The sequence below is a fragment of the Thalia democratica genome, chromosome 1 (assembly GCF_965202585.1).
Source record: "Thalia democratica chromosome 1, ktThaDemo2.hap1.1, whole genome shotgun sequence".
Taxonomy (NCBI): domain Eukaryota; kingdom Metazoa; phylum Chordata; class Thaliacea; order Salpida; family Salpidae; genus Thalia; species Thalia democratica.
Window position 1 is genome coordinate 39,261,303 of NC_139165.1, and position 19,759 is coordinate 39,281,061.

Below are 19,759 nucleotides of genomic sequence, written 5' to 3' on the forward strand. Positions count from 1 at the left end.
GTTTTTCAAAGTAGGCAATGTAGAGTTTAAGAGTTTAAGTTTAAAAAAACTTTAAAACAAAGTAGACAGTTCAGTATGTGAAATATAAATTTCTATACAAAAAAAAATACTTTTTTTTGTTTTAGTTTACCAAAGAAAAATAGTAGGATGTTTTTAAAACGTATAAACATTTTATTTTTCTAGTGTTTTGTTTAGGTTTTATTACATTACTTTAAGAAAAAAAAAATAAAAATTCACTTAATTTTCAAAGATAGATTTAAATAAACTAGAACAATCAAGATGTATTTATAAACATCAGTTATTATGATAGAGGTTGAATAATTGACACTTTTACGTAGTTATAAGTCAGAATTAAAAAACAACACTTTCTACTTTTTAACATATTAGAAGATTAATAAAATATAATTACGTCTATAAGAAAAACTTTTTAGTTAAAAAACGTAGAACTTATATTCAAGTCAGTTGGCCAAGTTAATGTTCAAAGCAAAATTCATAACATTTTTTAATTATCACTTGTAATTTTTTTCACCATAAGTTATTAGTTATAAGTAAAACATCATATAGTGTTAAGTTTTTTTTAACATATATTTCTCTTCTTATATTATTCACTTCTGTAATACTACAAATAGTTAATGCTGAATGATTTTTTTTTCTGTTTTTTTGAACACAAGTAGATAAAGTTGGTTATTGTTGGTTTTTAGCTTGATGACCAAAAGTTATTTCTATTCACCAGGTCATTAAACAAAATATTTGAGCTCTAATTTTTAGTTGTGTTTAAAAAACTATAAACTGTAGAATAACTAATTAGAATTTGTGTCTATATTAACAGCAAAAATATGATACTTATTTTAGCTTTTTGTTGTAGGTTCTACGGTGGAAAATAAAAACACAAAAGGAGCTCAAAACAAATCACTTTCACTTGAACAAGGTTTATTGTTAAATAACTAGCTTTAAAAAAAACGTTTGTGTAGATATAAACATATATATGTATGATAGCTTAAATCTAAAGTTTTTCACACAAAAAGAAGAAAACGAAAGTAAAAGCTGTATAGTTTTTTAATAAGTTATAAAATTATAACCATCTTCATTATCAATTAAGTTAGTTTTAAAAGGTCAATTAACCTAACTTAAAGTTTTGTTTACTATTTTTCGTCATTTAGTTCACTGAAATGCAAGAGCTAGCAAAATATTTTTCCTTTTTAACCTAGCTCATTTATTGTATAAGTTTACCTTTCCATACGTTAGTAAGAGTGAGGAAATAACTAGTAGGGGGTAAATTTGAGCTTCTAGGAATATAAGATGCTGTAGAAATTAAAGTCTCAAGCTTGCTGTTTTACTTGTTTTATCTTTGGTGACTAACTTACACTAGATAACCTGGGGTTTGTTATAAAAAATACAAAAAAGTATTAGGGACAACTTATAGGAAGTTTAAAACTCAAACAGTTATTCTGGGTTGTAATGAATGGGAGCAACTTTTTTTAAATTCCCTTTTGAATTATATTATTAATTAGTACATTAGCGATTATTAGTACTTGTTTTGGAAGCCCTGTTTTAGAGGAGTAACAAAAACTACGCTTTTATCGCTTCTGTATATGTTAAGACTTCTTAAGCTTAGGACTTAAAAGGTAAAAAAAATTTAATAATAATTAACAAAATTTAACAGTTTTTTAAATTTATAGAAGAAGAAGAGCAATGTAAAACCATGATGCATTTTGTTTCTTGCGAAGAGCAAAGATTCAAAAAAGAAGCAGAAAATTTTCAAACGGAGTTCAAAGAGATCAGAGACGAACTTAAAAACTGCACTTTCACTCCAGAGAGGTTTCACTTAATTGTTTGTAAAATGTTGTATGCTACTTATAACATATTTCAGCTTTACTTTAAACTTTTGATTTATACTTTGTAGTTACTTCTTTTAATCAAAGAACTCTTTAAAGTTTTATTTAAGGCATTGATCTTCATGTTAATGAACTAAACATGTTTCTACCTTAAGTTTGTAACAAACTTTTCAGAAAGGAATTGATAGAAAAAGTTATTAAGCCGCAAATCGAAAAAATGATTTTTGAATTGAAGGTGGCAATGAATCAATATTTTAAATATCGGTCAAAGGAAAGCATGTCGGCCTTCATGATAAAAAGTTGGACAAACTTCAATATTTACCACTTAAATATGTTTAACATCAAAAACAGTTTGGAAAAGATGTCTTTCATCAACGAGACAGAGGAACGAAAAGGTTTGGTCTTTAGTTTTTTAAATTATCAAAAAAAATTGTCAAGTTTTATTAAATATTTTAGAAAGGTTTAGTACAACTTAACACTAGTATAACATGGTTAATTCTTAAAAGATGCTTGAAACAGTTTGTTTTTATTATAAATGTATCTTTTCGCTTACATAAAAGAAAAAAACTTCTTATTTAGTTGTTAACAATCTACCACCAAGTTTTAAAGTAACACAAATTTTTAGATGAACTCAAAATGCACAACTCATTTTTATCGTTTTTCGTTGAAATTGAGCTGAAACTCCGAAAAATATTCGAAGGCTTGCACATAGCTCTCAAAACGTTTGATAGAAAACGTTCCCCACTCGTGAGAGATCAACTCAATTTCTACTCAACCGAAGTAGATAAGATACTGCAGCAGATAAGCGATCAGTTTATGTTGCGTGACAAAGAAGTTGAAATTTTTCCTGATGTCGTTACTTCGCACTTTAATGTGATTAGACTGAAAAACTTAACTCACTTGGATAACATTAATCTTTTAACTTACAGTTTGAATAATCTGACTTCGGTTAACATGAAGGCGAAAGAGACTTGTGAAAATTTTAAATTGAAAATTTTCATAAAGATGCACAGTAAGTTTGAAATAGTTTGTGTTATAGCAATATGTTGTATGTTAAACGTATATTTTTACAGATGAGTATCCAGGTATTTCAAGATATGAAAACTTTCAAAACAGTTTGCCCTCAGGAGAAGGTTAGTTAATTTTTTATTAAAAACTAAAAAGTGCAAGCTTCTAGTTCTTAATGTATTTAAGATTTTTCAATTGAAACTTTTCTTTCTTTTACACAATTTTTTGTAGTTCAATTTTTAATATTTAGCTTAAAGCATTAGTTTTTTTAAACTATGAAAATCTCTATACTATAATAGTTAAATAAGTTTGGGTTTACAGTGAAATGTTCTCTACGATCATTATTTTGCCAGATTATTTTTTTAAAAACAGCATTTTTTAAGCAATTTACATTTGTTTATTTTTCTACTTGAAAAATCTACCTACCTGGTATGAATACATAAATTGTAAACATGTTCGGGTTAAAATTATTCATTAAAACACTATACACTATTTTCTTTTCATTACAGTTCTACAGTAATAAAATTTATTGATCAAATATTTATTAAGCTTGTAAATTTTAAGAACTTACGTTTATTTTAATTTTTTGTTTTTATTTACATTTAAAATTGTTGATGCTACTTTTTTAATGTCTAAACAATCTCAGGCTGCAAACAGTTGAACCTGAAAGTAGTACCACTGTAAATACAAACTTTTCGATAATAACAAATTTCGTTTTAGATTCAAAAGTTTTTACTTTTTTTTTCAGCCCCTTTTGCCCAGCTGACAGCACGCGTGAAAACTTCTTTCTAGACTCGAAGAACTAAACCCCGTGTCTTTCTTGTCTGACTTACTGCTATTTATTTAGTGTGCTGTTCAAATTTTCATCGGTCTTGTTTTTCAGCTTACTTACATAAATTAATAAACTCTCTTAAAACTTGTAACTGTAATAAAAATTTTGGTTTGAACCTTAATTGTTTTATCCGGAGAAGTTTAAATGGAATTATTGAAATTAAAGCTTAAAAAAACATTAAATAAAATTTAGCTTTTAATCAATTAAAAAATATTACTAACATTTGCTTCAACTTTGAATTTGCGTTTAATTTAAAGCTGAATAATTTGTCTCATTTTTAAATGCTTCATGTTTTTTATGTTTTTTAAAATCTTATTGGTTTATGATACCATTTCTAAAAAGTTTAATTACTAAACTTTATTAAACTATTTAAATTCCTAATATTTTAACAGTTTTTCCAATCAAAAAATATTTTTTTAATCTGAAACTGTATTTTTTTACGGAATATTTTTAATTTTTACTCTCTCTTTGATTTATTTTAACATTATTTTGTAATGATAAGCATACAATGTACCTGTAAGTTTTTTATAAATAATTAATTAAACTATTGTTAAAATCTATAATTATATTTAAGCAAAATTGATTTTAGATACTGATCATCAAGTGATTTTACAATAGAATTTTAGTGTTTTTTTTTTATATTTGCCAACAAATTTACTAAAACTAAAACTTAATTTTTTGAAAACGTACCAGTTATATTGATGTAAAAATAATTGTTTTTTCTTAATGTTAGTTCAAGATAAAAAAGGTTGTGATCACTAGTAATTTTATACATACAGCGTTAATAATTAAAAAATACTACTGATTATTTTATTTTTTTTGTAAAATAAACCTAATTAGTGACATATTTTCAATTTTTTTAGTCGTAAAACTACGTGGTGCAAATAATGCATAGATATACTACTAGAGTTTCTTTTATTTTTTGATTAGTTTTCAAAGGACTGCTTTTTGTTTGTTATACTGTTAATAAATTACTTTTACTTAATTTGTTTTATATATATACAAAGTTTCATTTTTGTTTGGTGAAAACTATTTCTGTTAAATGCTTTTTAAGTTTTACAGCATCTTCTTTTATAATAAATAGTACACAAATGCTATTTTTAGTTAGTATAATTTCATTTAATTAGGTTATAGTTTGGTTAAACTTGTGCTCAACCCAATCATGACATCATTTAAGCTTGTTTTTATTAAAGTATGAAACGTCATACTTAGTTAGTAGCTCAAAACATTTTTCTTAAAGTAATGACTAGTTCTTACGATTAACAAACTCTTAAGGTAGTACACTTTCTATCGGATTTAAAAATTTAACAAGCACCTTTTGAAACTACTTTAAATTTTTACTCAATGTTTTCATTCTTTAAATACTTAGTTCTTATTATATCAGTTCTAAGATCTCACTTACATAAAAAAGATTACATTTTGATTAAGCTACTAGTTTCTTTAAACTTTTCAAACGCCTTTTTACCACATCTAGTGACACTTTACGATTTAGAAGCCTTGTGACCATATTCAATAAAAACTAATATGAATTCGCTATTATTTAGTTAAATACAAGACAACATATAAAAAGTTTTAAATAAATATAACTGTTAAAAAAAAGTTAGAAATTTTTTTCGTACACAACATGTGAAAAAAGTTTGTTAAAACTAAAACATAAATTTATAAACTTATCTTTATTTATGTTTGCCTAAAATTTATACTTACTGTTTATAGAACTATTTTAAGTTAAACACAAGAAACACAGCCGTTAGAAACTGAATCAATACAAATAAATAGTTTACAATATTTTTATAGACTAATTCAACCTTTATAAACAATTGAAGGTTTATCTTTTTGTTAAAATAACAAAATACTTTTTCATTACACTGAATCTTAAGTTTTTATTATGTCTGTTTAAATAATTCTCATATGTTTTTAGAAATGGTAAATTTAAGTTAAGTAACATATTGTAAACATTTATTTTTTAATTAGCTGTTTCACATTCAACGTATTAAACGATTTTTTACCACATCTAGTGACACTTTACTACTAAAAAGCCTTTCGACCATAAAAAATAAAAACTGATATAAATTTACCATCATTCAATTAAGCACAAGACTACACCGAAGAAGTATTAATTTAACATAAATTTATTAAACAAATTATAAAAATTTTCGTCACCGTTCACAAACATTTACAAATTTATTTCGTAGACGATACGTGAAAAAACTAAAATTTAAGTTGTTGATAAACTTATCTTTATCAATTTATATTTGTTAAAATCCAATACTTACTGTTTATAGAACTATCGTAAGTTAAAGACAAGAAACACAGCTGTTAGAAAATGAAACGTTACAAACAAAAAGTTTACAATATTTTATAGATTAATTCAACATTTATAAACAATTGAAGGTTTATCGTTTTTTTTTTAAATAACGAACCATTTTTCCATTATACTTAATCTTAAGTCTTTTCTTAAGTTGTTTAATGTAATTCTCATATGCTTTAGAAATTATAAGTCTAAATTAAGGTTAAAGTATATTAAAAAGTATAAAGTAGTAAATTAAAACATTAAACTTCGAATGGTAAGGTGTTGTTATTCATTTATAATGTTATTTTTACCTAAACTTTGCTACTTTTACCTGTTTAACACAACTCTAGCAGTTAATTCTTAAACAAAAAATCAAAATAAAGTAAGCTTAAGTTGCGCTTATAAAAGTAAAAAAAACTTATAAATCATTTCAAAAATAGTTTATCAAAAATTTAGTAGTTAGACTTTTTACTTAAGACATGTAACTCTTAAAAGCTAAAAGAAAGAGTAAACTAGAAAATGTAAATTGTAGCAATTAAGCACATTTGTGAAGGCAAACATTCAATTTAAACACGTGTTTCTGAAACAAACACTAATAAATCAATTTTTAAATTTCAAGTTTTCAGGATGTTGTAATCTAGTTTTATTTGGACTTTTTTAAAATGAAATTAAGCATGTTATTTTATGAGCAAAATAAATAAATTTTCTAGTTTTGTTAACACAAATCTGACGTAAAAGTTGAAATTAATAAGTAAACATAACTATAGTTTGGAGTAAGCGTGATTACGATTAAGGTACAAACAAATATTTGTGCTGTATGCAATAATAGCGCAATTCAAATTGATTATCAGCTCATTTGCAGTTTTAATCAATAGGATATTATCTTTAGTTAAACATGTAGATAAAAAGTTTTAATTTTTTTTAGGAATAAAAACAGTTAATTTAAGTAACTTGTTTGGAATTTTGAAATTTGGTGCCTAAAATGTTATACTTAATTTTTTAGTTTTGTATATTGTTTTCGCTAAAATTAAGTTTAGGTTGTCTAAAACAAAGTTTAGTTAACAAAGATGTTTTATACTAAGCTAGGTATTCTCAGAACAGCTCTAGTGCAGTTTGTTAACTATGTTTAGAACTACTGCATTACAAATTATATTAAATCCTTTTTTTCAGCTAAATTTAAAAATCTTAAAATTTTGTATTTATTTTAATAATGAAACTATTTTACAAGCTTATTTTCTAAAAAAAAATGAGGTTTTGTTTGAAAATAAATAAACATTTTTTAACCTAAGATAAGAAATACATAGCATTTCAGCTTTGTTACTATTTGTTTTTGTTTTTTTTTTATTTAAAGGTAACCGTAACAACACAAAATATATTTCAACTTGTACATTTTAAAAAGTATATATTTAAATAAGAACTAAAAAACTTGTTTTGTGATAATTAATTTTCACATTACTTTTTACTAAAACACCAAGATCAACTGAAGCATTTTGAAGTATTTTTTCTTTAATATCGGTTTTAAATTCGTTTATAATACTAAAAAACTGTAAAAAAATAATTTGTGTTTTGATGTCACTTTAAATACTTTTTAGGTGGTTTAATTAGTAATGTAACAAGTGTAGATAATTGTTTTTGTAAACAGTAATACTAAAATATTACTTATTTGTTAACTTAATTATCTTAAAATAACTATTTTGTTTATTTGTATAAAAGCCTTTTAAAAATATTCAGCTTAAAATTAACGAACAAAATTAACGTTGAGCTTTATCGATTAAAATGAAATAATATTTTTTTCAAAGTAAAAAATAAACAGCACCGACTTAAACTACATTTATAAACACAACTTAGAATAGTTTTTATAAATAAAACTGTCGAGAATTTAAAAAAAAACTATTTATTATTCATTTTTAGCTGTTTATTCTTACTTAAACAAGCCAATTCATATGCGAAATGATGAAAATGATATTGTTCTGTTGCAGACCTATCGAACGTACAGGTGAAATTGAAATTTTTGCTGAATTTTTCTAAACTGCCATGATTTAGCAGTTTCATTTACTTAAAGTTTAAACAAATAAACTATTGAACTAACAATTTTTTTACTACAGACTCTGTTTGTAAGCATTTACTTTTTTTTAATAGTTGTGTCTCATTTATTTTAAATAGATAGTAATAGTTTTAAATAGATAATAGTAGTTTAAACACTTTTATGTATAGGTCTCTCAAAATAATTTAACTGATATAGGTTCACATAAATTAGTCTGGGTCACGGTTTTTCAAAGTGGGCAAGGTAGCTTTAAGAGTTTTATCGTTTAAGAAAACTTTAAAACAAAGTAGACTGTTCAGTATGTAAAATAAACATTTCTATACGAAGACAAATTTTTTTTTGTTTTATTTACCAAAGAAATATATTAGTATATTTTTAAAACGTATAAACATTCAATTATTTTAGTTTTTTGTTTAATTTTTATTACATTACTTTAAGAAAGAAAAAAATGAAATATTTAATAAATTTTCAAAGATAGATTCAAATAAACTTGAACAATCAAGATGTATTTATAAACATCAATTATTATGATAGAGGTTGAATAATTGACACTTTTACGTAGTTATAAGTCAGAATTAAAAAACAACACTTTCTACTTTTTAACATATTAGAAGATTAATAAAATATAATTACGTCTATAAGAAAAACTTTTTTAGTTAAAAAACGTAGAATTTATATTCAAGTCAATAGGCCAAGTTAATGTTCAAAGCAAAATTTATACCACATTTTAATTATCACTTGTAATTTTTTTCACCATAAGTTACCCAAAGTAAAACATCATATAGTGTTTAGTTTTTTTTTATACAGATTTCTCTTCTTATAATATTTACTTCCGTAAAACTACAAGTAGTTATGCTAACTGATACTTTTTTCCGGTTTTTGTTTTTTTAACCTAAGTAGATAAAGTTAATATAGTTGGTTTTTAGCTTGATGACCAAAAGTTATTTCTATTTACCAAATATTTGAGCTCTAATTTTTAGTTGTGTTTAAAAAACTATAAACTATAGAATAACTAATTTGAATTTGTATCTATATTTACAGCAAAAACATGATACTTATTTTAGGTTTTTGTTGTAGGTTCTACGGTGGATAATAGAAACAAAAAAGAGCTCAAAACGAATCATTTTCACTTGAACAACGTTTATTAAAAAATAATTAACTTAAAAGTTATTTGTGTAGATATAAACATACATATGTATGCTAGCTTAAAATTAAACTTTTCCACACAGATAGAACAAACGAATGTAAAAGCTGTAAGTTTTTAATAAGTTATAAAATGATAAACATCTTCATTATCAGTTAAGTTAATTTCGAATAATCAGTACAACTATTTTAATGTTTTTTTACTAAGTTGTTTACTGATATACAACAGCTACCAAAACTTATTTATTTTTACCAGCTCGTTTATTATAAAGTTTTAACGTTCCTTGCGTTAGTAAGACGGGCGAAATAATAAGTAGGGGGACATTTGAGCTTTCAGGTTTATAAAAAGTTTTTCGAAATTTAACTCTGAAACTTGCCTTTTTAATAATTTTAGTTTATGGTTAATGAACTAACTTTCACCAGATATTCTTATTTCTGTAAAAAAGTAAAATAAAAATATGAGTGATAATTATTGGGAAATTTAAAACTCACACAAATATTCTGGGCATAAGGGAAAGGGTTTTTTTTTTAATTCCCCTTTCAACGGGCGATTATTTATACATGTTTTGGAAGCCCTGCTTTAGACAAATAACAAAAACTATGTCACTTCTGTATATTTAAGACCTCCTAAGCGTATGACTTAAAACGTAGTAGTTTTCTGAAACGAACGAACAAAATCAAACAGTTTCTTATATTTATAGACAAAAAGCAATACAAAACCATGATGTATACTTCTCGCGAAGTGCAAAGATTCAAAAAAGAAATTAAAAGCTTTCACAAGGCGTTTGGAGAGATTTCAAAAGAACTAAAAAACTGCACCTTCTCTCCAGAAAAGTTTCGCTTAATTGTTTACAAAACTTTTGTTGCTATTTATAACTGATTTTACTATTATTCAAACGTTAAATACTCGACTTTATAATCAATAAATAACAATCAAAAAGCTCATTAAATTTTTATTTTAAATAGTGAACACCGTTTTATTAAACAAAACGTTTTTCCTACCTTAAAAGAGTTAAAAAAAAATAGAAAGGTGGCTATTGACACGGTTCTTGTGCCGATGATGAAGAAAAAACTGCACGAAAACGACCGGGCATTGAAAAAGGTCCAAATATTTAAATATCCACAAGAAGAAAACGCTGTGATCTACATGATGAAACGTTTGACGGATATGACTGTTTGGAATAACAGCATAAATTACATCATAAATAGTTTGAAAGTGATGTCCTTCATCAACGAGACAAAGGAACGAAAAAGTTTGTTTTCTCAAATCATATTCATACTTTAAAATAATATTTTGTAGAAGTAGCTGTGTAACTTTTCAACTTAGCTATAAAACATTAGCTAATTAATTTTCATTTGTTGCTTTTTTGTTCTTTTATGTTAATATGTTAACGAAGCTGAATAGAATTAAATAAAAATGTAAAATTGTAAAGAATTTTAATATCAGTTTTCAATGTATTTCGCACAACTCAACACTGTTATAATAAAGTTAGATAGCTGCTTAAAACGGTCTGATTTAGTCATACATGTATCTATCTTGTTATATAATTGATAAAAAAAGTTAAATAATAATTTATGTTGTTGTTAATAATTATCAATAAATAGACTTTTATTTGTATAAAATTTTAGATGAACTCAAATCTTACAAGTTATTTTTGTCTGTTTTTATTGAAATTGAGGTGAAACTTGGAAAAATCCAACAAAGCTTGAATCTTATTCTCAAAATGTTTGAAAGGAAAAGATCTCAACTCGTACGAGATCAACTCAATTTTTACTCAGCCGAAGTAGATAAGATACTGAAGCAGATGAGTGATCATTTCACCTCGAACAGCGAGCTGATTGAAAATTTACCTGGTTTTCTCGGATTACGCATTGATTGCAGCGGGAAACACCACGCATTCAGCTGACATCAATCTTTTAACTTGGAGTTTGAATATTCTGTCTTCGCCTGACATGAAGCCGAAAGAGTCTTCAGGACAGTCGTGGGTGAAGTTTTTCTTGAAGATGATCAGTGAGTTTTGAAATAATTTGGGTTTTGACTATATATATATCAATATTAAGAACATGATTTTACAGGTGAGTGTCCAAGTTTTTCAAGAAATAAAAACTCTCCTATTAATTTGCATTGAGGTAATGTGAAAAAATTTAGAAGCATTTATAAAAAAAAGTTTTGTTTTCATAATACATTTATTATTTTGCTTCATAAACCGTTTTGCATTTTTAGAAAAAAAATATTAATGAAATTATTTTTTTTAAATGATATAACATTGCTAAAAGCACAAAAATTATGAATTTCATAAAAGTTTAAGAAAATGCCTGAAAAACTTATAAAAAGTAAGAACTGTCTTACAAACTGTTTGTTTACAGTAAAATATTTTTTACGAGCACTGTTTTGTCAGATGCTTTTATTAGAAAGAGCTGCATTTTTTAGCTTTTTGTTGCTCTACTTTATCTTGCATAAGTAAAAAAGTAAATACACCTTTAGTGCAAAGTTTGTCGCTTTGACTGAAAAGCAAAACGCAACTTTTATTTACATTGAACTTTTATTAAAAATTTTTGATCAATATATATCTAGCTTGTAAGCATGGATGATTTTCGTTTTTTTAAGTCAAACGTATATTTTCACTTTATTTTCAAAAGTTTTTGTTTTCAATAGTCGGTGCTCGTATTCATATTAATCGTTTATAATGCTACTTTTTCATGTCTGAATAATCTAAGACTGCAAATGGTTGCAAACTAGTACTTTTGTAAATTCAAACGTTTTGGTTAATAAAAAATTAAAATCCTACTTCAAAATTTTTTTTATATTATTTTCAGCTACCACTGATGAGCTGAGAGAATATCTTTTTCGTCTACAAGTACCAAATTTCTTGGAAATTTCGGTGCATTACGGAGGCGGCAACTAGGTACGAATTATATAAAGCTGTTTAAACTTTCAACGGTTTTAGTCGAACTTTTAGTTTTAGTAAGTTTACAACAAACTATTAACAATTTCAACAACGTTAAGTGTACGTTTAAAACTATACATTTATGATATTTCTTTGGTGCGTTTTGATTTCTGTATTTCTAAGAAAGTTGTCTTTTTTATTTTTACATTAAAAAAATTGATTTCTATCATTATACATAACTAAACTTTATTTTATTTTCAAAGTTTTGTTCAATTGTTATTTTTAATCTGAAACTATGTTTTTAGTTTCGTATCATCTTTCACTCTCTCGTTGTTTTATTCTTATGTTTTTTTTTTGTTTTGTTTTTTTAAGCATATATTGTATACGTAGAAAAGTTTCAAACAAACTTACTGAGTGGTTGAAAAATTTAGAACCAGCTTGATTTTAAAACTGATCATCAACTGATTTTTTCATTAAATTTATTTACTTTGAAAGCATTGCTTAACAAATATGCTGAAACTTGAACTTTATTTTTTGATAACTTAATACTTACATTGAGATAAAAATAGTAGTTTGTTATTTAGTTATTAGTTTAACATCAAAAAATGACGAAATTCCTGATGTTTTTATATATACAGCGTTTATAATTCAAAGTTATTTCTAACTGATAGTAATTTTATTTCGAAAAATAAATCAAAATAAGCAAAAATTTTCATTTTTTTTTATTTATTTAAAATTACAATTTATTAAGTTACAATAAATATATTTTCTTGTATTATTTTACTTATTTAGTAAATAAATTTAAAAACTTTATATTTATACATCACTTTTTGGATAGGTTAAAATTAGTTTTAATATTTTTATTAAACTATTTTACCTATTAAGCTTTATAAAATAAGATAACATTTATTTTTTGTTAAAATATTTTTTTTTGTTTACTGCATTTTGAGTTTTACAGCATATTCTTTTATAATCAAAATATTAAATATAAGTTTTAAATATTATATAAATATAAAAATAAGTTAAAAAGTTTGGTAAATATAAAATTCAATTACATTTTATTTTGTCTAAACTTTAATCTATCCCCATTATAACAAAGTTTTAGCTTAAACTTTAAAATGTATGAATAGTCTTACTAAACTATTTATAAGTTTTAGATGTTTTCTAAAAAGGATTGACTAACTACTACGACAAATACAAGTTAAGGTTAGATTATTTCACAGTTATTTTTGGGTTAAAAATATAGAACATCTACGTTGTGAAACTACTTTGAAGTTTTACCTATTTTAACAATTAAAGTATCGTTAATATACTTTAAAAAGTCGTAATTGGAATTAAACGATTAGTTATAAAAGAAAGTCCTTTTTCTTCCTCGATTAATAAATTCTTAGTTTTTAGTACTGTTTTTATCAGATATGACCTAAACTAAATAAATTCTTATCTAAAATAAAAACTAAATTTTGGATTTAAGAGTCTAGTGTAAAACATGTTTATTATAAAAGACTGTAGTAAGAAAATTAAAAATAAAAAATAAAAAAAAATTTTCAACATATGATATTTATTTCATTAATAGTTAAATACCGTAGTTAAAAGCTTTTTTATCGTTTTTTTCTAATTTCTAAGTTCACAAGTTTCAAAGTTGTAAATGCGCAAACTTTGAATTAAATACAGCAATTCCTTAAACACTTTACTTGTAATAGCAAGCTCCGAGTTTTCTTTGTAACAGCACAAGACTGTATTGTAAATCTTGCACTAAAACATATTTAATTCTAATTCTAATAAATATTTTCGACGAGTCTCACGTTGGTAGTTTTAATTTTATTTATTATAATGTTATTGTACAAGTATAAATCAAATATAAAACTAAAGATAAATCAAACGACACTGATACCTTTTACTTATCAATTTTTTTACAAGGTTTCCGACAATATTTTGAACTGCTTTTATATAGTTTTCATGAGACTTTTTTTTTCTATTGTAAGTAAGGTGTGTTTTATATTTTAATCACAAATCATTTTAGACAAAATTCTAATTATGTAAAAACAAATATACCATAAAGATTTACTAGCACTCATTAACATTAGTATTAAGTTTCAAATTGTTGTTATCAAGTTTAATTATCTGTTTCAATAACTCAAACAATTAACTAATCATTTTACAGTAATTTTTAAATAAATGATTACATATTTAACTTACAACTTAAAACTTTACAGACCAATTTGTAAATTGTTAGGATCATTTTAAAAACTCTAAATTCTTTTTTTTTGTAGAAATATCAGGCTATTAAGATATTTTCTTAAAATTATTTTAGTTTTGTTGACTTATTTGATGCTCTTGTATTTATCTATGAAGTATTTATGTTTTATTTCAGATCTTATTTTGAGTGGAGGTCACTTTTCCACGATGGGACACTTTTGCACGGCGTCATTTTTGCACAGAGGGTCACTTTTGCACGAAGACACTTTTGAAAGAACTTTATTTTTTTCTTTATTAACTTAACTCAATTTTGTCCTATTACTATTACCCCTAACCCATACCCTCGGTCTGTAATTTTTTTTTAATTTCTAGTTGTTTTTATTTTATTTTTTTTTTTGTTATTCCTTTTTTCTTTTTATTAATAATTTTATTAGGTATATGTTTTTTTTTCTATCACTGTTACCCCTAACCCTTACTCTCGGTCGGTAACTTTTTATTTACATTTTTTGTTGGTTTTTTTTTTTAGTTTTATTTATTTAGTAACTTTTACTTTTTTAATATTATTTTTACTATCACTGTTACCACTAACCCTTTCCCTCGGTAGGTAACTTTTTTTGATTAATCTCTTAATGTATTTTTTCTTGTTTTTTTTTACAGTTTGATTTATTTTATTTATTTTTTTACTCTAATGCAAAAATGACCCTTCGTGCAAAAGTAACCCTGTGTGCAAAAGTGTTAAAAACAACAATAAAAATATATAAAGACATTTTTCTTTTTAAAGTTACCTACTGAGGGTAAGGGTCAGTGGTAACAGTGAGAGTAAAAATAAAGATTAAAAAAAGTTGACGCACCGTGCTAAACTGACGACATGTGCTAAAGTGTCGACATGTGCTAAAGTGTCGCTGTGCCATTCTGACACCCAACCCGTTGCTTGGGGTTGAGTAATCTATTATAATAATATAAAACTTTTAAAATCAAAAAAAAATGTTTACAAAGAATTTATTGTAGTTAAAGTATTTTCAGCTTATTAAAGTAGTTTTGAAAAATAACGAATTAAGGGTTTTTTTATATAAGGGTTTATTATTTTTATTGTAATTAATCCGCGGCCCCTTACAAAAATAACATGCGTCCCTACGTACTGCTTGCAAGAACTTTATTTTTGTTTTGTTTGTCTAAAATTTTGATTTAAGCAATATTTTTTAATTACTATTATTATTTTAAGTAAATGCTTCTTGCGGAAAAGTTTTTTAAGTGCAATTGGCCCGTTACCTACGTAAGACTGCTGATTGTTGTTTTAGCAAATACCACATTAGTTTAAACCAAAATGTAAATATTGTTAATATATTTATTTTTAGTTTTTTTGAAAAAGTAACAAGTGTATGTAGAAGAACGAACAACAACAACAAACTCTCTTTGAACCCTCTTTACGCAACAAAAAAGTTTTCTTTACAAGTATCATGAAAGTAATTTTTGGCTTGCGTTTACAAAATACAAACATATTTAGTGTAGTATATTAAGTTATGTTTCATAGTATAAAATATTCAAGCTTATAACTGATCAAAGTATATTTTCAACTTGTTTGTTTTGAATATTTAAAGTATACATAAAGTTTTTAAGTCATTTTAGCTAGCATTTTTAAAATATATAAAGTTTTTAAAAAAACTTTTGAAATTTATATTTTCAATAACAAATTATTTTTACAAATTACAAAAATAATTGAACTAACTTTTGTTTAAATAGTTACTAACTTACAACCACAACTTATAAGTATTGTATAGTAATTCTATTTGTGTTTTTGAAAAACTGTGCTTAGTATAAAAATGAGTTGATAAACATGCGCTTACTAACTATAATATATATGAATTGTACTTTTAATATTATTTTGTTGGGTATAACAAAAAATGACAGAGTTTTAGCACTTAGACCTTAATATGATTATTTTTGTAACACTATGCAACAAAACTTCCTTGAATGATCGCAAAATTTACGATAATCACCATATTTTAAAAACATTTTTAGGTCTTTGTTTTTCTTTACTTTGTTTTAGCAGAAGTTTATTTAACTTTTTGTATGATCATTTTAAAATATTAAAGGGTTAAAGCTTTCATTAAAGGATAATATTTCTCTAATTTTATAATTTAGGTTTTTTAATTTACAATTATGACAAAAGTTAAATTGTTAAGAAGTTTATTACTTAACAATTGTTTCACGCTAGTGCGATGATCACAAGTAAAAGTAAACAAACTTTTTTAATTTAGCCTAGAATAAGCTCTAATAGCCTTGGATTAAGAAAAAATGAAATATATAACAACTGACAATTATATTCATACCTTAAACTATCTACTTTAATCAATGAACATTGAAATATTCCTCTCCTCAGTATAACCACAGTTGCTATATCTATATGATTCCACACTTTTGAAATTTAAAATCAAAAAAACTATAAGTAAAAACAGCAGAAGAACTTGCTTTTTATATAAGAAAAAGAGGAATTTTAGAGAAAAAGTTTGTGTGTTTTGTGACATCATGATACATCAAAAGCAGCTGAATTTTCTTCAAATGTATCTTATAAAAGTAAGCTTTCATTTAAGATATAAAATATAATTTTAGGACATGTTTAAGTTACTTTATTACTATTTAAGTCGAAAAATTACAAAAAAAGTTTTTTGAGGTTTTTTTGGGTGCAATATTGGTTTTTTGCAATTTTTTTTATAATTTCTTAGCAAGGCTTAAACACAACCGAATCATATATTTACACGTGTGATTGTATACGAAACTACTACATGTTTATTATTGATGACAGCATCTATATGCTTACTATGTAAAATCTTTATAATTAAGCAAGCACATACGAAAAGGGAAACTTTCAACTAAAATTTGTCAAACAAAGTTGTTTTAAAAAACATTTTTTTAATATTTTACACCTCTAAGGGTTTCCTTTATAATAGGAAACCATTAAACAATTTGCACGTTGTTTTTGTTTTAATAACATTGGAAAACCAATGTTTTACAATAATATTTCACGTCTGCTACTAGCTAATATTTGAAAAAAAAAATTGACTATAGTTTTAATTTTGGCTCAATTGTTTTAACTGGAACACTTTATTTAAATAATTTATTTAAGTATCAATGAACTTTTTTTTATTAAGACAAGTTAATTACTAATTTGATTAGTATTTCGCTTTTAGTTTTTATTATGTTTAAAGATTTTCCTTGTATATGTTAAGTTAACAACGCAAGGTAAATTAGTCAGAATTAAAAGGCCTTAGGTTTATACAGTAATTATGTTACTAAAACTTAATAAACTGGATAACTCATTAAGATTTTGATTTCTGTTTACTCGTGTTTTCAAATTGTTTAAAACTTAAACGTTTTTGTGTCCCTAAGAAAAATTTTAGACAGTTAATTAACAGACAGTTATGTAATTTTCTAAAGTGTATTATTAGAAGCTACTACATAAAATACTTGAACTTGAAAAATTATTGAAGAAAAATAATTGAGTTACTCCAATGAAAAAATTGTAGGCACACCCTGCTTTTAAAACTTAAAAGATAAATATTTTAAATCAATTATTAAGTAAATGTAAGTTGATTACACCTTTTCTATTTGCAACTAAGCTTTGAATGCTGATTAGTAGTAAGTAGAATTCCTAATAAGGACTTTCCCAAATATGAAACACTTTTACAGCAATTCTTTGAAAAACAATAATAACACTATGCTGAAATTTGTAACATTGCAATCTTTTGTTAAGTTACTAAGCAGTTAATGTTTTACATAACTTAAAAATAACTTGATTCAATAACTTACCTTGTAGTAAGTACTGTATTATCTATAAAACACAGTATATTTCATTAAAAAACATTTGAAGTTTTTTTTTTGCTGATGTAAACTAAAAAAATTTCTGTAAAAGGCTCATTGACAAACTAAAACAGTAGCTTTAAAAAATCTTAAGTTTTCTTCATTGAGTAGTTCTTTGTAAAATAAATAACACTTAACATATTAACATAAATGGAAGTTTTCAAAAAAAAGCTTCTTTACTATGCCATAAGTTCAAGAATCATTGTTTTCATACTTCAAGCTTTTTTCAACTTAATACCTGACCACAATGCTGATGCCTTCAAACCACCTTACAACAGAACTTCTGGTTTTGCAAACAACATCATTGCCACTACCTTGGATGGATTCCACAAATGGGACTCAAAGTATTTTCTTTACATAGCAGAAAACGGTTACCCTCTAGAGAAGTTTTTTGCCTTCTTTCCCCTTTATCCTTTGCTAGTCAGGGTGTATGGTGACATTATTAGTGCCATGACAAATCACATTATTGCTTTCAATGAAGCATGCCTTCTGGCAGGGTGGCTTTTGAATAACATATTTTTTGTGGGTGCTTCCTTCAAACTGTATGATCTGACACAGGCTGTATTCAATGATGAAAGCTTTTCAATTATCACCTCTCTAGTGTTCTGCTACAACCCTGCCTCCATATTTTTCTCCTCACTCTACACAGAGTCTCTGTTCTCGTTTTTGGTTTTCAATGGCATGAGCACTCTAATGAAGCAAAAGTTTTTTGCTGCAACAACCTGGTTTGTGCTGTCTGGTTTCTGTCGGTCCAACGGGCTCATAAACGCTGGTTTCATTGCTTATTATGCCATAGCTCTTCAATACAAAAATTTTGATTCAAAAAAATTTACCATGATCAAATCATTTTTCAGCCTAGTATCTGCTCTTGTACAGTGTTGTCTCATTTGTTTACCATTTCTGTTATTCAATCTGTTTGGGTATCTTCTGTTTTGTATTTTTCCTAAAAAGTCTCAAAGAAGATCATGGTGCAAGCATAAATTATTTCTCTATGACTATGTGCAAAAAGAAAACTGGAACCTTGGATTTCTCAACTACTACGAATTAAAAAAGCTCCCCAACTTTATCCTTTCAATCCCAACAATCCTGATAATCTCAGAGTGTATAACCTACTACACTTCCAAAAGGTCTTTTAGCAAAGAAGTCAGAAGCATTGGAATCTTCAGCACGTGGGACAAATTTTCAAAGGAAGACATAAAAGAAGACCTCAAAATAAAGCATTGCAACATTTTTTGCTTTGTCACCCATGCTTTATTCCTCACCAGCTTTGCAATGCTCTTCATGCACATTGAAGTGACAACCAGAATGCTGTTTTCCAGCACCCCAATACCTTGCTGGCTAGTTGCATCATTCTTATACAAAGACGTCTGCAAGAACAAGCTGAAGCTGGAGGTTTCAATGCAAAATTTGAAAAAGCTGAGCAAGAAATCAAAACAGTACTTGGCCTTTTTTGGGTTTTATTTTGTTGTTGGCTGCTTGCTGCATGTAAACTTTTTGCCCTGGACTTAATTTGTTGCAATTTAAAGTTCATAACTATTATTTTTCCTTATCAAAAAGTACACATTCCATTTTAACTGATATATTAAGGTTTTATATTTTAACATTTGTTTCAAACATTTTTTATTGTTGTTTTATTTTATTATACATGTAGTTTTGAATTTTTGG

General features: G+C 25.4%; 1 protein-coding gene across 1 annotated transcript; it reads left to right on the top strand.

Annotated features, from left to right (window-relative positions):
- The first annotated feature begins 18,147 nt into the window (after nucleotides 1-18,147).
- Nucleotides 18,148-19,612, top strand: LOC145831625 (GPI alpha-1,6-mannosyltransferase 2-like). The gene has a single exon (XM_082938935.1). It carries the CDS (start codon nucleotides 18,245-18,247, stop codon nucleotides 19,601-19,603), a length of 1,359 nt encoding a protein of 452 aa, XP_082795061.1. The 5' UTR covers nucleotides 18,148-18,244; the 3' UTR covers nucleotides 19,604-19,612.
- Nucleotides 19,613-19,759: the final 147 nt, after the last annotated feature.